This window comes from Phlebotomus argentipes, unplaced genomic scaffold (genome assembly GCF_947086385.1).
Source record: "Phlebotomus argentipes unplaced genomic scaffold, Phlebotomus argentipes genome assembly scaffold_18, whole genome shotgun sequence".
Lineage (NCBI taxonomy): Eukaryota > Metazoa > Arthropoda > Insecta > Diptera > Psychodidae > Phlebotomus > Phlebotomus argentipes.
Window position 1 is genome coordinate 13,584,364 of NW_026776177.1, and position 20,323 is coordinate 13,604,686.

Here is a 20,323-nt window from a genome sequence, read left to right on the forward strand (position 1 = left end):
GCATAACGCGTGACTTCGGAGTGGGGAGCAGAAGAACCTGAAATGCGCCAATGGGAAAGCAAAGCCGTGTAACCATGACAATTGGGAAGCGTTGCTCGCGTCGATTGGACGGTTGGAGCTCGCGTGACTGACAGATCTGGGGAGAAGCCGCGAAAAATGGCTTCAATAAAAAGTCAGCGGACGCAGAAAAATGGTGCCATGACATCTCATAATCGAAAAGCGATGCTGCAAAGAATTTTTATGAGCATCAATGCTCACAAGAACAGCAATAAGTACTCGTTTTGTTTAGCTCTTTGAAGATGGATTTTTATAGCTTTTTCAAAAAAAAAAGAAGAAATCCAAGAAGCAATCTCTGGATATACCTGCAATGTAGAAGACAAAATCATACAATATTTAAAAATATGCAATATCATACAATATTATATGATATTTATATTATATTATAAATTATTACATATGGTGCTTTGCAATTTAATAAGATCATTGCAGATTATCACAAAATTGTTCGGCTAAGCATTCTTTATACAAGATACACTCCGCTTTTTCGCTTCCTGTTTGTCGCCATGACAGTTCTGCAGGTTCTCCTGGGATGTGATGTTACGGATGTTGTTTTCCACGGTATTGTATTTCCACAAGATGACTGGAGAAGGTGAAGGGCAGCACCAGCGGCACAAATACAATTCTCATGTCGTTCTTCACGTATCGCTTCTAGTATGCTTCGAAGAAATTGCCACATCCTATGGCCCAAGGTCTGGTCGTGTATTAATTCAAAAAATGGTAGTATTTTGAGAACATGACGACTCATTACTGTAGGGAATTGAAAATTTCATTTCCTTATCAAAGTTAATTATTGTGCTCTATTCAAAATAACAGTTTTGCCTATATTCAAGCGCATGGCACGAATGCTATTGAAAGTTTTTCCTGTTCACTGTTGTAAGGTTTGGCGCATCAGCTGTTCGTGTCAAGAATGTAAACAAAACATTCAGTGAAAGATTTGTGCAAATAAATGGAAAATACTCAAAATCCCTTCATCAATTCAACTGGAGACATATCCTGCATCGATGTGAGTATCTTCCGGACACTCAATTTGTAGAAATTCCCTGAATTAAGTGTGAATTCTCTGCACAGGACACGGATTCCATATTGCCTTTGGTGGAGTCGCACGACAGAGCGGGAGGTTTTTGTGATGACCAGCAGCGTCTCAGCTGCACTCACATATTCCCACGGGATGGCCAATCATCTGACTTGCTGCCCAACATCTTTGTGCAGATCCCAATGCAGCGCATGGGCGGATATCAGAGTCAGATCAAGGCTGAAGAGTCCATCAAGTCGGAGGTGATGGAGTTGGGCCTCCGGAAGGCGCAATCGCCCTTTCTGCTGGGCAATGAGGAACTCGTGACGGCACGCGTGAAGCCCACGAAGATCCACAAGTGCAAGCACTGTCCATTCATTACGATTTCGCCCACAAACTTGACATCTCACGCTGAAAATCACCTCGAAGAGACGCCACAAATATCCTGTCCGGGTTGTGTCAATACATTCCGTACCAAGAAAAGCCTGGAGGTTCATCTGCTGCGTGATCATCAGATTCTGGAATCTGAACTGGAGGCAATGGTGGAATTTACTGGTGTCGCAACGAAATCCCCGCCGAATTCCAACAGATCTACACCAAAGACGCGACCGAATTGTTCGAGGATTTTCATAAAGAGTGTCGACGTGCTGAGGAATCCCGTGGAAGAGAACTTCATGCAGGAGAATCACAACAGAATAAACTTCCTCAATGACATAATGCAACAGCCCGAACAGCCCGGAACAGTGTCGACTCCTGGCAATGCGGGAATCTTCGGGAGTGACTGCACTCCGTCTCCTGACATTGACAGAGGAGATTTGATAGTGATTACGCCAACTAGTATGTCAGAATCCGTGCATAGCAACACTGCTGACCAGATTGAAATTGTGCAGGAGCATTCTGGCAAGATGTTCATGCGAGGTGCCGAGAATAATGGTCAGAATAGTGCTTTTCTGCACCTCCGGACGGTCGATGAGTTGAATCTGATGAACTTGGAGGATGTGCAGAACATCAATCGACAAAATAACATGTCCAATGACAATTCTAAGCATTCCAGCGATGAAGTTGTTATCTTAGACGATGCTCACATCCCAGGAAATCTGTTCAGCATGGCTTCAGTGGCGGATTCCGGAGAGAATAGAGACAATGCCTTATCCTCAACACTTCAGGGTCTCCAGGAGATCATGGCGAGTTATGCGATGAATGAAAAAGATCCTGGAAAGATTGACGATAGCAACAGCTTCAAGAACTTCCTATCTATGAATGGAGACAATGTGCATGTGGAGCAGCAGAGTGACTTTGGAAACTTCCAGGCTCTTGAGAATATTATTGACGGCACGAATTACTTCAGCCAGCAGCCGTGCTTCTGTGTGAGTGAAGACGCCTTTTCCGGTGCGATACCTGAGCAGGAAATGCCGAGAGATGTGCTTTTGCCCATTGCAGACAACAGTGCAGAGATCAACACTCCCACGCATTCTGTGCAGATTCCGTCACCTGTGGAGGCTTCAGCAGAGGATACAAAGGCCTTGGGAAGAATTTACGTGGTGAAAAACCTCTTGGAAGAATCTAGTGCCAAAGAGAAGAAGCCCAAGAAGGCGGCGAAGAACATTGGGAGACCAAAAGGGGCGAGAAAGACAGGAATAACCGAGCTGAAGAAGCTGTACAGCAACATAACATCGGATGAAATAGGCACAAAGTGCGACCAGGAGGATTGCGCAATCAGATTCAGGAGTCCGAGCAATCTGAGTTACCACAGACAATGTCATAGCAACGAGAATTGCGGCATTATCTGTCCGGAGTGCAAGAATACGGACTTCAGGAATTGGAACACTCTGCACACGCACTTGTGGCGCGAGCATCAGATCGACATGGAGTTGTACAGCTGTGAGATTTGTAACTTCAAGACACCTGTGTTGTCGCGCCTGAAGAACACCCACGTGAAGATCCACTCGGAGGAGAGGAACTTCAAGTGCGAGCTGTGCGAGAAGGCCTTCAAGAACACGAAGCAGCTGAAGAACCATCGCAGAATTCATCGCAGTGCCGCAGAGCATCTTCCGGTGAAGAAGTGCGACTTCTGCCCAGCGACTGTGGTGGCTGGGAAGCAGTACAAGAAGCACTTAAGGGCAGAACACGGCTGTCCAGGTGGACACACTTGCGGAGTGTGCGGCAAAAATATGAACTCCATGGCAGCATTGAAGATCCACGAGAAGAAGCACGCAGACGGTGGGAAGTTCTCATGTCCAGACTGTGATTACACTACGCATGATCACAACGCGGCCAGGAGGCACAGGATGAAGCATGGCAAAGAGAAGCAGTACAAGTGCCCTTTCTGCGGCTACAAGAGCATCCAGAGTACTACATATAGGGTGAGTAGACACATCAGAGACTCTGTAAAAGAAAACAAGCAAAAGAGATACTCAATTTTACGTCTTCCAGAATCACTTGGTCAGGATTCATCCAGCGCAGGCTGACGAGGTGATCTTCAAATGCACAAAATGCTCCTTCGAGACTATCAATCGCACTAAGCATCGCCTTCACGTGGCCAAGCACGAAACGGCTCAAGAGATCGAAGAAGAAGATATCCTGGAGATCCTGTCGGACGCCACTGAGCCCTCTGCGACGCCACCACTGGCGAAACACAACAAAATCAAGGTGAAGAGCAATCTGGTGCTGAGAGATCCCTCGAAGTTCATCAACACCAACAATCTTCTGCTGCAGAACCTGCAACCACATCAAATGCTGCCCACGCCTCCTGCGGAGCATCTGCCGCTCATCCGCCCAGCGCTGTTCTCCAAAACCTTCCCCGAGGGCGATGGCATGAAGCAGGTGCAGCTGACGGATCGCCTGGACACTCCTGCGCAGTGCAATTCGCCTCAGTATCCCAACATCGATCTAACATGAGCAATGAAAGCTTTGTAACCACAATTTCCTGCAATTTATCGTTATAAGAGTAGAAATCAGTCTGAAGGATTTCTAAAAAATAAATTTCTAGAAGACCAAATTCGAAGACTTCCTTACACTCTTCTGAATTGATTCTTCGCTTAATGACAGCAATAAAATTCATGCTTGGGGGACGAAATTTTAAATAGATATATTCTGCATACACGATTTCATAATTGCTCCACAGCGTGAAGTCACAGTACAAAGGTTTCTTGTATATTCGAAATAGATCATTTTCTCTACATTTGTTTCGCTATCGGATCGACTTGGTATAAAAGGACTTGATTGTAAGAGGATAGACACTCGATAAAGGATGTGTTCCATATCTAAAATATTACATAAATACATTGGATAATCGTTTCAAATATTTAAATACCATTTTATCATCTCAAAACATTAGACATTTCTACGTTTTCCACACGGTGTGTAGATATTGTTTTCTGTTTCTTGTATAGTTCTTTCTCTTTATACTTGTATATCATATTATTCTTAGAATTACTGTTGTGATTCCGTTGCCATTTTGGCATAAGCTGCACAAATACACTCACAAACAAATCTATACTGACCCTGAAAGGCAAAATAGAAGATTAGCGATTGCAGGAAATGCGGGATTTTGGATGACTTACAGCATTCTGAACCATGCAAGCTCTCTGATCTCGCATCGTTTGGACAATGTCGAGTGGATAGACGGGCTCTCGTTGTTCCATCAATGCCAGCGCTGTGTCCATGAGAATCAGCACGCCAGTCCTGCCAATTCCAGCAGAACAGTGCACAATCACAGGCGGATTAGCTGCACTGATGTACCTGCAACGGACATTATGCATCACAACGGCCCTCAAACTACACAATAACATATGATAAACTCACTGGTGAACACTCGTTGAGGGCGGAATATCATCTGGACTGTCATCATCGATGCCCGTTGCTGACTTCCTCTCGCAAATGTCCACGCCATTCTCATCTGCATCCATGAGGCGTACTTGTCGCAAGCTCGCCTCGATCTCCTGTAGAAGCGTCGTGCTTCTGGCCGAGCGGACTCTTTCAGTGAACTGGAGAAAGAGATTGGGATCCGCGGGGACTCCATGATCTGGCCAGGCCAGGTACTGCATGTGCTGGATGAATCTCCTCTCGTCAGTCTTTGTATCACATAAGTATAGTTCTCTGAAGACAAAACTGCCCGTCTCATCTGCACTCTCGCTCTTGCACTGAATGGAAAACCCATCGGCCAGATCCATCGTGTCTCCAGCCACTGGCCAATACTGGTGGCACTTCGGTCTGCCCCTTTCCATCACCGTGGTCAGCATCACAACCAAATGGCTGCTCTCCTGCTGCACCATGCGCCAGAAGTCCGTGGTGGTGTTCGACAGCGGTCCTTGCGTGGCAATGTAGCGATTCACAGTGCCGCCAGGAATCTCCATGTTCACGTAATTGGCATTGATGTAATCTCCTGTCGTGGAATTGATCAGCACAACACGCGTGCAATCGTATGGTGAAATGTCTCTGTAGCGATTCTTGGCGGCATTCTCTGGCTTCCGTGCCTCCGTGATGGCCAGATCGGGATTCTTCCGGTACATCTGTTCGTACTGCACCAGAAGAGCCCCCGAAGCTAAACCGTCACTCAGCAGGAGCAGTGATTGATTGAAGAGAGCATCTCCCTCGAGCTGAACTCCATCACTTTCCGGAACGTACAGACAAATGGGCTCCTCCTCGATCTGATCACCGTGAGCTGTAAGATAGTGGAGTCAGCAAAGTTCTGAGGCTCCTCTTGAATCTTACCTTGAGGCTTGATGGTCAGGACCAGTTCTCCGCCGCGATACTCCCGCGAGGCTCTGATCAGTGCGACAATTTGATCGTGCTTCAGGGCACTGATGTCGTAGCCATTGATCATCAGCACCTGATCGCCCTCACGAACTCTCGGATTGCTCTTGTCGGCCGGCGTGTGCGGAGCCACTCTGGACACCAACACCGGCAGCTTCAGGTCCGCACCGCCCTTGACGTTGAAGCCAAATCTTCCCTGTTCATCCGCCGTCAATCTGATCACCACTTGTCCCTCCTCTTGGCCATTCTCCCCATACAGAGGCTGCTTCAGATCGTAACTCCTGGCCAGCTGCTCAATGAAGCCATCATCGTCGCTCTGCTGCTCCCACGCCTTCCGCGGAATGGACGTCGTCTGCTTGGAGGTAACTTTATTGTCATGTGGACGGGTGTTCTTGATGATGGACGATGAAGACTTCCCATTGCTCTCGCTGCCATTCAGCGGTGAGCCCAGAATGCGCTTGCTGGGCGATCGGATGAAAATCTTGCTCACTTTCGTGCGCTGCTTGCTCTCCTGCACCGCCTGTAATTCAGTCCTGCCTGAATAGTAGAACTTGGAGCCCAGCGACAATGGCAGGAATCGCGGCGAACGATGCGGACGCTGCAAACGGAAGAAGGAATGATGCTCAACACATGACTTCCACAGAGATTTGGCATTCCTGTGAGACTTCATGCTGAAGCCAAGCAAAGTGTCGTAACTTTCCGGCTGTAATTCAGAAGAAGAAATCAAATTACTTTAAAATTCAAACTTTTTGTGCAAAAGTCTGACTCACAATCTCCCTTCGCAACTGAATGAAGAAGTCCTTCCGCTTGAATGACAATTTCACCATCTTCGACCACGAGAACATGTTCATCCTGATGGCATTCTGAAAGACAATCAGTCCAGTGGACGACACGCCCAGTTGCAGCTCATTCCTGTCGCTATCCATGGCGCTGTGCAGATCAATTCCATACATGTCCAATCGCTTGGCATGCTCCAGATAGTTGTACTCAGCGTCCGCTGGCAGCTGGCCGCGGTGCAACTTATGCATCTCGCAGACCCTCTTCTCCGTCTCCTCCGACTGGTCGGCGAGCAGCTGCAGGGCGGACAAGTAGCCGGGCGCGTGCTCCACGGGATTGTAGTCGCCGAGCTCCGCTTGGACTGTGTAGCTGGCCAACAGGCAGGCAGTGTTGAGGGAACATTGGAGTTTCCCACGCAAAATATCACGCTTGATTTGAAGGTAGAATTGATATCGTGTATATTCCTCCTGAAGACGGCTCGGATCGGTTACGAAAAACTGCAAGTAGTGCGTGAAATGATTAAAACTGTCGCTCTGGGGACCAATAAACTCTACTTGCCTTAACTTTAAAATAGAGTGAGGGTGTCACGTCGCCTCCTCGCACGGTTTGCCATTGCTTCTTAAAGGATTTGTTGGGATCCACCCACGTCTGAAAGAAAGAGTAAAGCATGGCAATCGTACTCTTGACAGTTTTCAGTATTAGCTGGAGTCTTACCACCACGTCGCCGGGCTGCTGGGCGAACTGCAGCCCAAAGTAGTCCCTCTCGGAGAGCTCCAGATGCCTGAAAACTGCATTGAGCAGCTCGGCGCCTTTGGCACGCTTCTGCAAAGACAATACAGCGTCAAAAGCCGCCTTTGGGATGCGAACTCCGGCGACTCACCTCCAGAGGAAACGTGTGTGCTGTGTCATCGAGGAAGAGCACGGACACCGCGATGGTCCTGGACTTCTTATCGCGCGCCAGCTCGCCTCTCGCTTTGTACGTGCTACTAAAACTGCCCAGGCCGACGCGCTCAAACATCCTCCGGACGTCCTCGGCGCGTGTTCTGCTGTCCAGAGAGACAGGAAGCGATTAGTCAGGGTTTCGGTGTGAGGCGGCAGTAGAATGGGTGCACTGTGTGGGTGGCAATATCGATCTGGCTATCCGGCAGTGCGAGAAAGCCTAATTATCAGCCATTAGCACTTTCCGGACGGCAGACTATTGGAAAACCCCGAATTCCCACAAGATTCTCATTGGGCGCAGCTCTAATCAGTGGTCGCCATACTAAGGGACTTCCGAGAAAGCACTGCAAAGATATCAAGACCGCTTAAGCTCACCATTTCAGAGAAATCCAGCATTTATGGACGAATGTTTATAGTCCTGATAACAAATCGTGACGACGTTTTCCCCTCCGAAAGTTCCTTAGTTTGTACTTTTCACTCCAACTTTCCACTCCACCACCGTCAATGGACACCCCGCCGTCTGGCCACACGTTTTCTCCGGCGGGAAAATATGCCTATTCTGCAAGATTTGTCCAGGAAATTCAGAGGAAAATTTTCAGGCGACTTTTGGCGTGTCAAGCAGGTTTCGAAGACTACCACAAGAGGCCGCGCAAGCAAGCGAGAGGCCGAATGAACTGCCCCCGCTGAACAGTGGCTGAACATTTCGCAAATTTCGTGTGTGAAGAGGACTTTTCCTTTCGAGGATTGCCCTAAATTAAGTTCTTTTACCTTTAGGAAATCCTTTAGATTATTATATATTTCTCCAATCTTAAAGTAAATCGTTTGCATAGAAAGGCCAACACAGAATTTCATTGGACACTCTGACGACTTTTCTGCGGACCAGTGAAAATTTTTTACATGTTCTTCGAGACTCATCGATTTCTCGCTTTGTCTCGCATAACGACCAGTTTTTGGTTAGTTCGTGATTCACAGCCGAGGGAGTTTGATGTGTTTTCGCTGCGAAAGGTGAGAAGTGTTGAATAGTTTCTCAAGTGAAAAATATTCCTCACACTTGCTATTGTCGCAAGAAACGTTGACATTTTCGTGGGTGAAAAGTGCATCCAATGGAGGGTAGAAAATTGTGAAATTGAGTGTGAAAGTTTAAGCTGAATATCGGGAAGTTTGACTGAAAACTCGCCAGAAAGCAGGTAAAAATGCGCTTTTTGATCGCTATCTTTGAGTTATTTCTCATCAACGCTTCGCCTGTTATCGTCTGCAAATATTTTCCTCGCGCGACGCGCCAAAGGAATTGACAATAACTGGCTGTTTATGCAAATTGGACGCACCTTTTCCGCGAGTCTGATGATCTTTTCTGTGTGAGATTCCATGAATTTCCCACGGAAAATCTATTGAATTTCCCTTCTCACGCCTTTCAAGTCAATTTTCCACGAATTCAGGGCTTTTCTCGCTGTCGGAAAGGTTTTTTTTTCTCACTGAGACTCAATAGAACTGGGAAACCGGTTTACGTCGAAAAGAGTCCAAAAAGAGCATCTTACAAAAGCATGACTTTTATCATGAGATCAAGAGACAAAAAGTCCGTTTGTTCTGGTTTTTTGCTCGTGATCAGAGCGTAAAGCGAGAAATCATGGGGAGAATTAAGGAAATCCCCTCTAGAGAAGTAGAATTTGATATGATGCTGAAGAGATTTGAATTTAGGACTTTCGATCGTTTTGCACGGAAGATCGCGCGATGTGGGCGATTTGAGATGTTGGTATAAATTGATTTAACGCATCGGAGAAACTGCGAAAAGGCATTGATCAGCGATCAGAGTGTGTTTGATTTATCATTCAGAGTTTTATCTCTTTGCGTCTTTTAAATGCTTCATCGCGCTTTTCCTATCAATTCGTAGAAGTTGATGGAAATGATTTCATTGTTGTTATTAGAAATCAATCAGTCTTTTGGATGTAAGATGAAAAGTAAAGTATATTCACTATGCAAATGCCATTTAATGATGTTCAAGTTTGGTTTATAGTTTAAGAGCATATTTATTATCACTGTTTTCTTTAATAAATCAGTAGAGCAAACTTCTGCTCATGTTCTCAGTTCTCAATCAACAGGTTTTACAGAATGTTGATGACGAAGAAGACATCCAGTTTCAGTATCACCAAAGCATGATTCACATCCTTAACTCTTTTCCGTCCCTTTTCAAAGTCATTTCACAATTATGTTGATGCGATTATAATAATTTGTACTTGACTTGTAGTAATCTTCCGCCATGAAAATATGGGAATTTCTGTTTTGTCGCCGCGCAGAAAAATCAAAAGAATTTTTTCCTCCGCATTTCTGTTTATGAGTCATTCGAATTAAAGAAATTGTGTTTCCAACAAAGTTACAATTTTTTATCTCACTTGCACGAGCTGTTAAATAGTGATAATGACCATTTTGGGAAACCACAAATAATCAAGGAGAAAAAGAGCCCAAATTAAGTGTATTGATACAAGAAATTTGTTGTGTGTTTAATAGGAAATGAGAAGCACTCAGACTTTTATCCAATGCGAAAGGCGAATTGCCAAAGAAATCAATCTTAGAAGCAAGCCGTCTTCATCGCCCGGTGACCAATTTCGAAATTGATAAGAGCGCTAATCAGTGAGCTGATTGATAACGCGACTATCGTTCAAGTATTACGTGAGGAAGTCACTCGGCGCTTCACTTGTAAACTCCTTGCTCACAAGCTCACTGGCAAACAAGCCCTAATTCGCGACTATCTATTGCAAGTCGTCGAAGAGAAACATTGTGAATAAATCCACTTTCTGTGGAACAATTTTTGGCGAGATAAAACTCTGGTATTTCAACGATGATAGAGTTAATGCTGAAGAACGAAATACTTGCGTGATATTGTGTGAGTCAGATTAATTATGTTGCTTTTGTGGGCATTTTTCCATGGATTGTGAGAGAAAAAAAAATCAGAGAATTTTAGGCCAAAAGGCACTAAAACAAAGGGAAGTGCGCGCAAAGTAATATTTGAGTAAGAGAATCGAGTTTTGCGATATGTCTTTACATTCCAGTTGACATACCACGAATTGACCTACAATTCTGGTTGCAATTACTTCAGTTATGTGAACACCTTTGAAAAAAAATGGACGGAATTCGAAATTATCTATTTTTCTGCTTTTTACAAATGCAGATAACATTGAAGTTAAGCTTATTACAATGTATTATCAAACGCAAATAGGTTTGTTTTAATATGTTTGTGTTCGGTGAAATTCTATTTTGATAGAATTTAATTTATTTAAAAGCTTTCGGAACCTTGATGGAATTTTTTCCGCTCTTCCACGATAAATTGACAAAGAGGAAACCATAGCGTATTTCAGGAAATCCCAGTGCTTATTGACTAGCCTCTTGAGTTAATCCTTCCTGAAAAAGGTGGGTAAATGCCTCCGAAGGTCCTCTTTTTTAAGTTTCCCCTTGGGAAAATCAAATAAGCTCGTGAAATCTCATATGCAGAACATTTGGAAGCTCTTGGTGGCTAAAATTAGGCCCAGAGTGGCACTTGAGACCCATTAAAAGCTGTGATTTAATGCCTTTCACCCTCTCTCTTGCAGATTTCGCGAAAGTGGGAAGTTGCTGTGCGAGATGGGAAAAGAAGGGGCCACATTTGTGGCTCTGTTGACTCTTGGAGCCTCTCTTCAGTGGAGTCTCGTGGCGTCGCAGGCCCTCGTGCGGGACTCACTGGGAGTACCGTGTGACTTCTTCGACAGCATCAACATCACGGGCGGTGTGGAGGATACCGAGGGAAACATCGTTTTCAGGGGTGTGGTTTATCCGCCTGATCAATACGGGGAGTTCGATTATGAGATGGTGAACTGGACGACGAAGTTTTCAGTGGAGCCCCACTTGAGGGGCTGCATCTGTCGCATGGGCGACAAGAAGTGCGTGAGATTCTGCTGTCCAGAGGACAAAGTGTATGGCAACGATGGCTGTGAGAGGCCAAAGTTGTCGGTGAATGCAAACAGTCCAGTGTTGATCGATGTCCTGGAAGAGGACGGAAATGTGACTTTGGCAGTGAATGTTGAGGAGAGATTCGCAATTGTGTACGGAAAGCCATGTGTGCAAATGTTCGATTTGGATCCGGAACAATATCCAGACACAGACACATATGTTCTGGTCTATGACGGACATCTCAGAGTTGGTGAAGATCCGCCGCAGAACAAGAATGAATACTGCATCGCTCGCAGATTGAGCAGGAATGAATCAAATGTGGAGACGGCGGTTTTCAGTTGCTTTCCCGAGACGGAACAGGCGAAATTTTTCATCTATCCAATCGGTGAGTGAGCTCAAGATGTTGTATTTTTAGCTAGCCATTCAAGATATTCCTCAGATTTATCATCAAATAATGATCTGTTTAAAGTTCTCATGATAATCATTTCTCTATTGTTAAGCTCTTTCACGTCATCGGGAATTTTCGCGTCGAAGAAACAACGCAATGATTTCTCAAATTGCGCTTATAGATAATGAAACTCTTTTGACCCATATTTGATATCACAAAAGTGGTAAAATTTATCGTATTTCCTTGCAATTTCAGTAAACGTCTATATAATGAGAGGAAATCCAAAAAAAAATAGATTTGATGAAAATTTTTATTATTTTCTTAGGAATTGTATTTTTAAATTTTTCTGTGAAGAATAAGCTAAAAATTTTTGCATATTCTATTTTAGTTCCAGAGTGTTTGTATTATTGGCGAGAAAAAATTGATTTTATGTTATTTTCTTATTTATCCATAATTGAAAACTAACAAATTAAATCTTGGTGGTCTTGATGTAGATATTCCATCGTTTTAACACCTTTTCTAGTCACACTTTTCTCTCAGTGTACACGTAAATCCCGCTATATAAATGGCACTTTAGCTGCGGCGAAACAGGGGAATATTAATTGATATTAATTTATTATTTGCATGACTACGCGAATGGATATTTCTCTTATTACTTAATTCCGCACACAATGTGACCACAGTCAGAGATTGAGGAACAAGCTGACCACAATCACATGCTCAACACGCACAATTTCATTCTTTTGGTGTTCAATATAAATTCCTAGTGTCCTTTTTGACATCCCATCAGCAAACAAGGGCGAAAATCAATAGGATGGGCGCGTATTTGCCAATCATTCGCATTATTAGGTTGTCGTGTCGACGCAGGTAGAGGAGAAACACAGTTTTTCGGGTATTTTCCAACATGTTCCTAATTAATTATGTGCCTGTGTGCGCGCCTTTTCTTTGGCCCGTGGGAGTGAAGCCGCGAAAAATGAGATTAAAGGCAAATTAGCGCAGTGGGTGGCGAAAATGAGAGATTTATCGTAATTGTAGCAATATCTAATTGGCATCCATGTGGATAATTAAAGTGTCAATTATCAGCAGCTCTGTACGATAAGCATGAAATGATAATTGATGCGCATAGAGAAAGAGAGTCTCAACACCCAACAACCACTTGTTGGTGTGACATTCACGACTTTAGCCGCACCACAAACCGCAAGGATAGAGCTAGTCGTGCAATTTGCAAGCTCAGCAATCTTCACGGCATTGTCAGTGTGTTGAGAATTAGAGCTTTTTCCTTGACATTGAAGAATCCTTTGTGTGGTTTTTAGAGACGAATTAGACATGATTTTCCCTACGAAAGGATAATTATTGCAAGTCACCTGATTAACCTTGTGTGCCCAAACGCTAACCCCATGCAATATCAACAGGAGGGCGATGAATGCGGGCTTCTTTCGTCAGTTGTGGTGGATTTTATATGAAAATGGGTGTGAATTTGGGGAAATTGGCGATTCCCAAAAGAGCTCATATGTTGTGACCTTTTCTGTATTGGTGGAATTGGCAAAATATTTGCGTTCATTCGATATCCAAATCAATATTGACACCAACCATGCAAGCGCTCTCTTCAATTTCATTTCCTTGGTGGACTGAGTGTCACCAGCGAGTGAAATTAATTCACTTTTGCTTATTATTTTTTACTCCATTCTTCACAAGGGTGGAATTCAAATGAAGTAAACATGCACAAGGATTTCTCTATGCGTGACCCATTTTGCGAGAGTGTTCATATTTCTTATGTTGATCCATCTGGGATAACGATGATTAAATTTCAACATTAAATTGCTACTAAAGGGAAATTTATGACTCTTTTGCAGTCCTGTTTGAGTTATTGTTTCATGATTTCAGCCTGATGTTGTGACATTTTGAGTGGCAGGTAAATTCAGTTTGTTGTACTGCCGAAGGGAAAAAATACACAGTGGAAAATGAAGAGTGTTTTAATTGGAGGAAAAAGCGTTTAATTATTCCTCTTGGGCGAGAGTGGAAATTTAATGGGGGTGAAATTGAGTATAAATGGGGGAGAAAGTAAGCTGAACAAACTGCAAAGACTCACGCAACATTGGTGAAACGCGGAGAGAAACATTCTGATCCACAATGATTTTTCTTCCAGGAATGCTGCTCTCTGTGCCTTTCCTCGTGGTGACTTTCCTCGTGTACGCCATCATTCCGGAACTCCGCAATCTTCATGGAAAATCACTCATGTGCTACGTTTTTGGACTGACGATGAGCTACACTTTCCTCTCTATGATTCATCTTAGAGTGTACATGAATGGATTCTGGTGCACTTTCATCGGTTTCTTTGTCTACTTCTTCTTCTTGGTGTCCTTCTTCTGGCTCAACGTCATGTGCATCGATATTTGGTGGACGTTCAGGTGAGTTAACTCCGTCCTCACGGCCTTAGGAAGTTGCGAGAATTTGCGCCGGTGAAGTGACGACAAAAGCGAGCAGGAAATACTCCTCAGAAAGTTATTGTAAATATACAATATCGCGAGAGGAGATGATGAGGCGTGGAAATTATTGTTTGGGAACACTTTTACATGATCCACATGGTGGTTCTGAATCAACAAACACGTCGTGGACGCGAGATGAGGCGAGAAATACTCAAAAATATGTTTTCTATGGACTCTTGCAGAGGTGTTCGTGGCGTCCAGAGAGATGCAGATCGCAAAAAGTTCATCATCTACTCAGTCTACGCCTGGGGATGCTCCATCGTCATCCTCTCAATTGCAGTGGCAATGCAGTTTGCAGAATCTGTGCCGGAGAGCATGAAGCCTGGATTTGGCGTGAATTCTTGCTGGTTGAAAAGTGTGTTTATTGATCATCAAAATTTATGGGCATATTTGCACTCACAATGTTACAATTTTCTGTGCAACACAGGCGAGAAGTTAACGGAGTTCTGCTTCCTCTACCTACCCGTCATTATCTTGATATCAATCAATGTGATTCTCTTCACACTCACGTCGATTCAGATAAGGAAGTTGCAACAGGAGACGGCGGCAATGAATAAGGGCGACAGCAGGCGATTCAACAGGATGGAAGCAGACAGGGATAGGTAAGAATGTCCTTCCATTAATTATGTTGTGTGACTCAACACATGACGAGCCATCATCGGTTGATAAATTGACCTAGAAAGAAGAGAACATGAGGATATTTTCAAGGGGCGTCATTTGATATGCTAAAAGTGGCAAACTAATTATATTAATGCCAAAAATTTCTGTGAAAATTATCATGAGTCGAATTCACAGAGGATGAAAGTTCCGCCCACTCAAAAGCCCCGCCCATTTAAGTGTCTTTCTCTGCATTTTCACGATGACAGATATCCGGACTTTCCATGCAGTATCTCAATTTTTCCAGAAAAATACTAATCATGTTCAATGCGAATGAGAGATAATTCCACTTCCTGCAAGTCTCTCAAACGTGTTCGGATAGCTAGATAAACGTGAGGAACTGATAATGAATAATTTCAAAAGGCATGCACAAGTATAAGTTAAAACATTGCGCACAAAACTCTTATCAAATTATAAAGTAGAGAGCTAGATACAAAAAAAATCTTGTAGAAAATCAAGTCTCCTCTGCGTTTGGGTGTGGTTTATAAATACATGCATTCTTCTTACCGTTTCTTTGTGTTCCTTTCTCAGATTCAGCCTCTATCTTCGCTTGTTCATCGTGATGGGCGTCACGTGGACAACAGAAGTGATCTCATGGATCGTGGATCCCAAAAGTTGGATATTCTATATCACGGACGTTTGCAATTGTCTTCAGGGATTCTTCATCTTCATGCTGTTTGTGTGGAAACCAAAGATTAAGCAACTCATCATCAAGAGGTATCGATTATTATCTATTTTCACTCAGTCTAAGCAGGATTTCTCAAATTATTTTCTCTCGGACAATTCGTGTAGAAGAGTAAAAAGGTCCGCGTCGGAAATGAGTCAAGGAACAATGAAAAGTCACGCGGTGTTTCGCGATGGTGAGAAATTGAGCTTGAAGAAAAATTATGTAAATGGTTTTTCAGCGTAATTCTGAGTGAAATGTGATTCTCTGTGGAATGACTTGCCAGTGGAGAATGGTTGTTGTTAAATGCCATCAGTATTCGATGGAAATTCTTGACCCAGCGTAACAAATAATAATAATTGTATTAGGTAGAGGGGAGACGTGACTTATCTCACAAATTTAGGTGTTAAACCTTGTTTTGGGTGGGAAGTTTTTATTGTAATGTGAAGATGCCATATTTTCTCAAATTGCTTTGCGTTTTAACGACGGTTCTTACAAACGTTAATTGATCGTTTAGCTTTGAGAAGGATTCTGATCACGTTTCTACGATCAATTTGTATTGATTATAATGTTTTTATTGCTTCAGAAGATCACTCTGCTCACTGAACTCTTCGGCTGCCACACAATCCACTGTACAGTATTGAGACATTGAGAGAGGAAAGACACTGAAACAAAGTGATGATCGATAAGATTTTGACTGATCATTCATACTTTTCCACTGATAAACTGTCGATCACTCGATCGATCACGATCAAAAGACTTTGAGAAAATGAAAACAGGGGTTGAAAAGTGAGTTTTACAGCTGATCACGTATCGAACAGTAGTTGAGGTTTGAATACTAACTTTGGTAGATGGTTTTCTTACAATTAATCCAAATCCATCAGCATCGAATCCACCGATTAATTCTGCCCCCAAATAACTCTCTCATTGTAGTTTGTTAGTCACTCAATGGAGTATTTCTGGGAGTTTTGGTTGTTCTTCTGTTTTCTCGCCAGTCAAAAGCATGATCTTCACCCAAAAAGCCATCAAAGATAACCCGTATTTCTGCATGAAACATTCACGGATTTGTCTCTCCTGCAGATATAGGTCCGTTCGCGGACTTCCGGTGTCCAGCAAAGCGTCCCGATCGAGCACCAGGACGAGCACATCCCACGTTTCAATGGCCGCTACATCATCCATTAATCGGTCCAGTGTGAAGGCAAACAACAACTCTGTGACGGAGAAATCCCACTTCATGTCCGACATCGGCGATTGAGGAGCGCCTGGACACATCATGAGGCCATCACTGTTTTCCCAAACTTTCAATATATGCCAAAAAGTCGAAGCCAAGATGTTGCGCTTAGTTTATAAGACAATGGCAATCGTGAGAATTCGCGAGCTTCTTAATTTGCACTTCAGTGTTTTGTAAGCTATTTCAGCAGCAGGACGATGATATTAATTTAGTCGATGTGAAGAGACATTTTTGAATCCTATCAATAATGGAATGTCTTATAAACTACATTCAATATCTTTTTTTTGCATAATTCTAAGTGAAGCATTTAAACTGTTTATTTCTTATCTATATCCAAGTCATACTAAGAGTTTTAGTTAAAACTTATTGAATAAGACTGAGTTTTATCATTTCATCCATATAATAAAATCTTATATTAAATGTTATTTTCTTTTTTGCACTCTGTTGTTCCTGAGCAATTTGGAAAATAAAATTCTATTCCAAATAAAAAAAAAAATAGTATACTGAAGTCTGCTTAATTTTGAAGATGTGTGTGTTTATTCTCGCGATGGTCAGTGTAAACTTTTAGACAAAAGAAAAATGAGCTTTTCTCCGTGGAAGCAAAGAAAAGTAATTGATGTTTCTGCTTATAATTGTAATTTATTACATTATCCCTAAGATTAGATACATATTTGCTATGTATTATTATTTTCTGTAAAAGTGAAGAAGAAATATCTTCAAATGATCCATATAAGATCTGTGTTTTAAATCTCCCGCCATTGATTTCTCTTCGCAATCGAATGACGATCGGCTTTCGAAAATCGCGAAAACACCCGAGAATCATATGGTTATCTCACTCACTCTTATGCATCTCTCTCGCTTTTAGCTGCCTTGCCAGCATTTGTACTGGATTTCTTCGAATTCAAACGCAGAAGTGACTCGTTTCTCGAGGCGGCTTGTAATCAGCTTATTGATCTCAATTTTTCCTGCTTAAATTGCGAATTATTGCAATAAATCCTCATCTACTCTATTCTCTGTACTAAGTTAGATTAGAAGATAGTGGTGATTTGTAATTTTGTAGCCCATTTACAGTGGTTTTTGATGTAAGTATGGCTTTGAGGTTAAGCGCCTGAGCTTGGGTGTTGAGAAAGTGCCCCTTTTCCCCAGATAGAACACTCTGAGAGACAGCCAGGATGCCGGAGAATGATAGAATGAACGCCTTCAAGAACCATGCGAAGCATGAGGTGAGAAAATTCAGTTATTTCTGGAGATTTCAGGGTGTGAAGGGTTTATTTTTTCAGACAATGAGACTTCGGCGTCAGGAAGTGACTGTGGAGCTCCGGAAGAACAAAAAGGATGACCAGATGATGAAGAGGCGCAACATTGAGCTCGATGAATCTCTGTCACCGCAGAAGGATGCGGCCCAACTGGAGAGCACCCTCAGTCTGGATCAAATTGTGTCCGGACTCAGCAATCCCAACGCAAAGATTCGCTTTGAGGCGGTTCAGGCGGCTCGCAAGATGCTTTCTCGGGAGCGCAACCCACCCATCGACATCATGATTGCTCACGGTATCGTGCCCAAGTGCGTGGAGCTCCTGGGAAGCTTTCAAGAGCCCGACACGCAGTTCGAAGCTGCGTGGACGCTGACGAACATCGCTTCCGGAACGACTCAGCAAACGAAGGCAGTGATTGACGCCGGCTCGATCCCGTGCTTCGTTGTCCTCATGAGCTCGCCGTCCACCAATGTGGCTGAGCAAGCTGTGTGGGCGCTGGGCAACATCGCTGGCGACGGAGCGGAGGCGCGAGACATCGTTCTGGAGAAGAACGTCGTGCCGGCGATCATGCATCTTCTGTCCACGGAGCTTTCGCTGTCGTGCAAGCGCAACGTCGTCTGGCTGATCTCCAATCTCTGTCGCAACAAGCCGCCGGCTGTGGCATTCGATCACGTGCGCACTTTGCTGCCCACGGTCGCCCGACTGCTGAATCACGACGACTCTCAGGTAAGACGGAAAGTGAATTCTTGGGGATGATTTGTTTCAAATTTACTCACAGCCATGACTGAGTTCTTAATGAAATGTTAACAACCCCGGTCTTTCAGGTCCTCAGCGACACTTGCTGGGCTCTGTCGTACATCACTGATGACGACAACGCCAAGATTCAGGCTGTTGTGGAGGCGGGCTGCGTTCCTCGCCTGTGCGAGCTCCTGGAGTCCAAGGAGCCTGCCATCATCACGCCGGCGCTGCGCAGTGTGGGCAACATCGTAACGGGAACGGACTCCCAGACCGACGCTGTGATCGCTTCGGGCGCCGTGGCTAAGCTGGCTAAGTTGCTGCGATACCCAAAGTCGAGCATTGTCAAGGAGGCAGCATGGACTGTGAGCAACATTACAGCAGGAAACCCGAAGCAGATCCAGCACATCATCGACGCTGGCATAATTGGCGATATGATTGAAGTGCTGGCGAGGGGAGATTTCAAGTCGCAGAAGGAAGCCGCCTGGGCGATCACGAACTTGACAACAGGCGCCACGAGTCAGCAAACTCTGCACGTGTTGAATCACTATGACTTCCTTAAGGCATTCTCCGATCTGCTCGAATCGAAGGATGTGCGCGTCGTGAAGGTTGTGCTCCAGGGTATACTGAATCTGCTGATCGTGGCAGATAAGGTGGACGGCAGAGAGGCGATGTGCATCAAGATTGAAGAAATCGGCGGCCTGGACAAATTAGAGGCGCTGCAGAATCACGAAAACACGGAGATTTACCAGCGAGCGCTCACAATCCTTGACACATACTTTGCAGATCCAGTAAGAATCATTTATCATGGGGAGTTTGTGTTCTTTCTGACATTGCTTTTTGCTCTTGTGCCTTTCAGGATGCTGAAACTAATACAATGAAGCCGGCTGAACAAGAAGGCGCCTTTCAGTTTGACGCTGGATCTTCTGGAACTCCTAATGGAGGCTTTAATTTCTGAGAGGCTCAACTTTATCCATAACATCATCCTTTCCCCCTGCGTGAATCTGAATTTCTCTCTGAATTTTTATAAGCTTAAGTACTCAAATTGAAAATGAATTATACTGTGGATCAATATTATTAGATTTTTGGGCTAAACTCAGTTAAATAGATTTATTTTGGTGCAAATTCTTGGTGTACGATTCAGTGGTTTTTCTTTTTACAATTACTTTGGTCCAAAGTCATTTCTGTAGATGAAAAAGAAATTGAAATTCATAGAGTGAATTTCAACGCAATTGTAGGAAGGAGATTTGTGAAGACTTCTAACTGTAGCAAAGCAGAGAAATCAACGAAAGGTAAGTAAAATAAAATTAATTAATCTCAATTTGATTTATTGAAATCAGGATTGAAATACGAAAAATCTCTTACCATGTAAATGTTGATCTCTGTTAACTCCTAAATATCATAGGAACCGAAACACAAATGGAATTCAAATTGAACTGAATCCAAAA

The 20,323-nt window shown here is 43.7% G+C and overlaps 4 protein-coding genes across 10 annotated transcripts; 3 read left to right on the forward strand and 1 right to left on the reverse strand.

Moving 5' to 3' along the window:
• The first annotated feature begins 932 nt into the window (after window positions 1-932).
• Window positions 933-3,970, forward strand: LOC132260037 (uncharacterized). Its single transcript, XM_059757938.1, has 3 exons — window positions 933-1,063; window positions 1,129-3,435; window positions 3,506-3,970. The coding sequence occupies exons 1-3, from the start codon at window positions 1,007-1,009 to the stop codon at window positions 3,968-3,970; spliced, it is 2,829 nt and encodes a 942-aa protein (XP_059613921.1). The 5' UTR covers window positions 933-1,006.
• A 489-nt stretch (window positions 3,971-4,459) lies between these two features.
• LOC132260038 (tyrosine-protein phosphatase non-receptor type 4) lies at window positions 4,460-8,166 on the reverse strand. 3 transcript variants are annotated; one of them, XM_059757941.1, is made up of 9 exons: window positions 7,919-8,166; window positions 7,485-7,647; window positions 7,319-7,426; window positions 7,163-7,252; window positions 6,598-7,101; window positions 5,786-6,530; window positions 4,877-5,735; window positions 4,636-4,813; window positions 4,460-4,576 (listed from the first exon to the last, which is right to left on the reverse strand). In XM_059757941.1, exons 2-9 carry the CDS (start codon window positions 7,620-7,622, stop codon window positions 4,505-4,507), a joined length of 2,694 nt encoding a protein of 897 aa, XP_059613924.1. In that variant the 5' UTR covers window positions 7,623-7,647; window positions 7,919-8,166; the 3' UTR covers window positions 4,460-4,504. The 3 variants fall into 3 exon arrangements, with proteins under 3 accessions (XP_059613924.1, XP_059613922.1, XP_059613923.1); XM_059757939.1 differs by having other exon boundaries at window positions 7,163-7,426; XM_059757940.1 differs by having other exon boundaries at window positions 7,163-7,426; window positions 7,485-7,650.
• Window positions 8,167-8,505: 339 nt separating this feature from the next.
• On the forward strand, window positions 8,506-17,587 carry LOC132260011 (G-protein coupled receptor Mth2-like). 4 transcript variants are annotated; one of them, XR_009468332.1, is made up of 8 exons: window positions 8,506-8,730; window positions 11,125-11,846; window positions 13,996-14,257; window positions 14,518-14,690; window positions 14,763-14,937; window positions 15,524-15,709; window positions 16,243-16,445; window positions 16,737-16,852. XR_009468332.1 is itself a non-coding variant. In XM_059757907.1 (7 exons), exons 2-7 carry the CDS (start codon window positions 11,156-11,158, stop codon window positions 16,909-16,911), a joined length of 1,662 nt encoding a protein of 553 aa, XP_059613890.1. In that variant the 5' UTR covers window positions 8,506-8,730; window positions 11,125-11,155; the 3' UTR covers window positions 16,912-17,587. The 4 variants fall into 4 exon arrangements, 2 of the variants coding, with proteins under 2 accessions (XP_059613890.1, XP_059613891.1); XR_009468333.1 differs by having other exon boundaries at window positions 16,246-16,445; XM_059757907.1 differs by lacking the exon at window positions 16,243-16,445 and having other exon boundaries at window positions 16,737-17,587.
• A 169-nt stretch (window positions 17,588-17,756) lies between these two features.
• Window positions 17,757-20,167, forward strand: LOC132260012 (importin subunit alpha). 2 transcript variants are annotated; one of them, XM_059757909.1, is made up of 5 exons: window positions 17,757-17,969; window positions 18,034-18,110; window positions 18,168-18,866; window positions 18,965-19,666; window positions 19,735-20,167. In XM_059757909.1, the coding sequence occupies exons 2-5, from the start codon at window positions 18,060-18,062 to the stop codon at window positions 19,831-19,833; spliced, it is 1,551 nt and encodes a 516-aa protein (XP_059613892.1). In that variant the 5' UTR covers window positions 17,757-17,969; window positions 18,034-18,059; the 3' UTR covers window positions 19,834-20,167. The 2 variants fall into 2 exon arrangements, with proteins under 2 accessions (XP_059613892.1, XP_059613893.1); XM_059757910.1 differs by having other exon boundaries at window positions 18,038-18,110.
• The last annotated feature ends 156 nt before the right edge of the window (window positions 20,168-20,323 follow it).

Excerpts from the sequence above, each read along its gene's own strand:
- LOC132260011 (XM_059757907.1), top strand. The coding sequence starts at position 11,156 with ATGGGAAAAGAAGGGGCCACATTTGTGGCTCTGTTGACTCTTGGAGCC. Across the intron at positions 14,258-14,517 it reads GATATTTGGTGGACGTTCAG|AGGTGTTCGTGGCGTCCAGA; the intron begins GTGAGTTAACTC and ends GGACTCTTGCAG. Across the intron at positions 15,710-16,736 it reads AAGCAACTCATCATCAAGAG|ATATAGGTCCGTTCGCGGAC; the intron begins GTATCGATTATT and ends TCTCTCCTGCAG.
- LOC132260038 (XM_059757939.1), bottom strand. The coding sequence starts at position 7,622 with ATGTTTGAGCGCGTCGGCCTGGGCAGTTTTAGTAGCACGTACAAAGCG. Across the intron at positions 7,427-7,484 it reads CACACACGTTTCCTCTGGAG|AAGCGTGCCAAAGGCGCCGA; the intron begins GTGAGTCGCCGG and ends TTGTCTTTGCAG. Across the intron at positions 6,531-6,597 it reads TTCAGTTGCGAAGGGAGATT|CCGGAAAGTTACGACACTTT; the intron begins GTGAGTCAGACT and ends TCTGAATTACAG.
- LOC132260012 (XM_059757909.1), top strand. The coding sequence starts at position 18,060 with ATGCCGGAGAATGATAGAATGAACGCCTTCAAGAACCATGCGAAGCAT. Across the intron at positions 18,111-18,167 it reads AGAACCATGCGAAGCATGAG|ACAATGAGACTTCGGCGTCA; the intron begins GTGAGAAAATTC and ends TTATTTTTTCAG. Across the intron at positions 19,667-19,734 it reads ACACATACTTTGCAGATCCA|GATGCTGAAACTAATACAAT; the intron begins GTAAGAATCATT and ends TGTGCCTTTCAG.
- LOC132260037 (XM_059757938.1), top strand. The coding sequence starts at position 1,007 with ATGGAAAATACTCAAAATCCCTTCATCAATTCAACTGGAGACATATCC. Across the intron at positions 1,064-1,128 it reads GAGACATATCCTGCATCGAT|GACACGGATTCCATATTGCC; the intron begins GTGAGTATCTTC and ends TTCTCTGCACAG. Across the intron at positions 3,436-3,505 it reads TCCAGAGTACTACATATAGG|AATCACTTGGTCAGGATTCA; the intron begins GTGAGTAGACAC and ends TACGTCTTCCAG.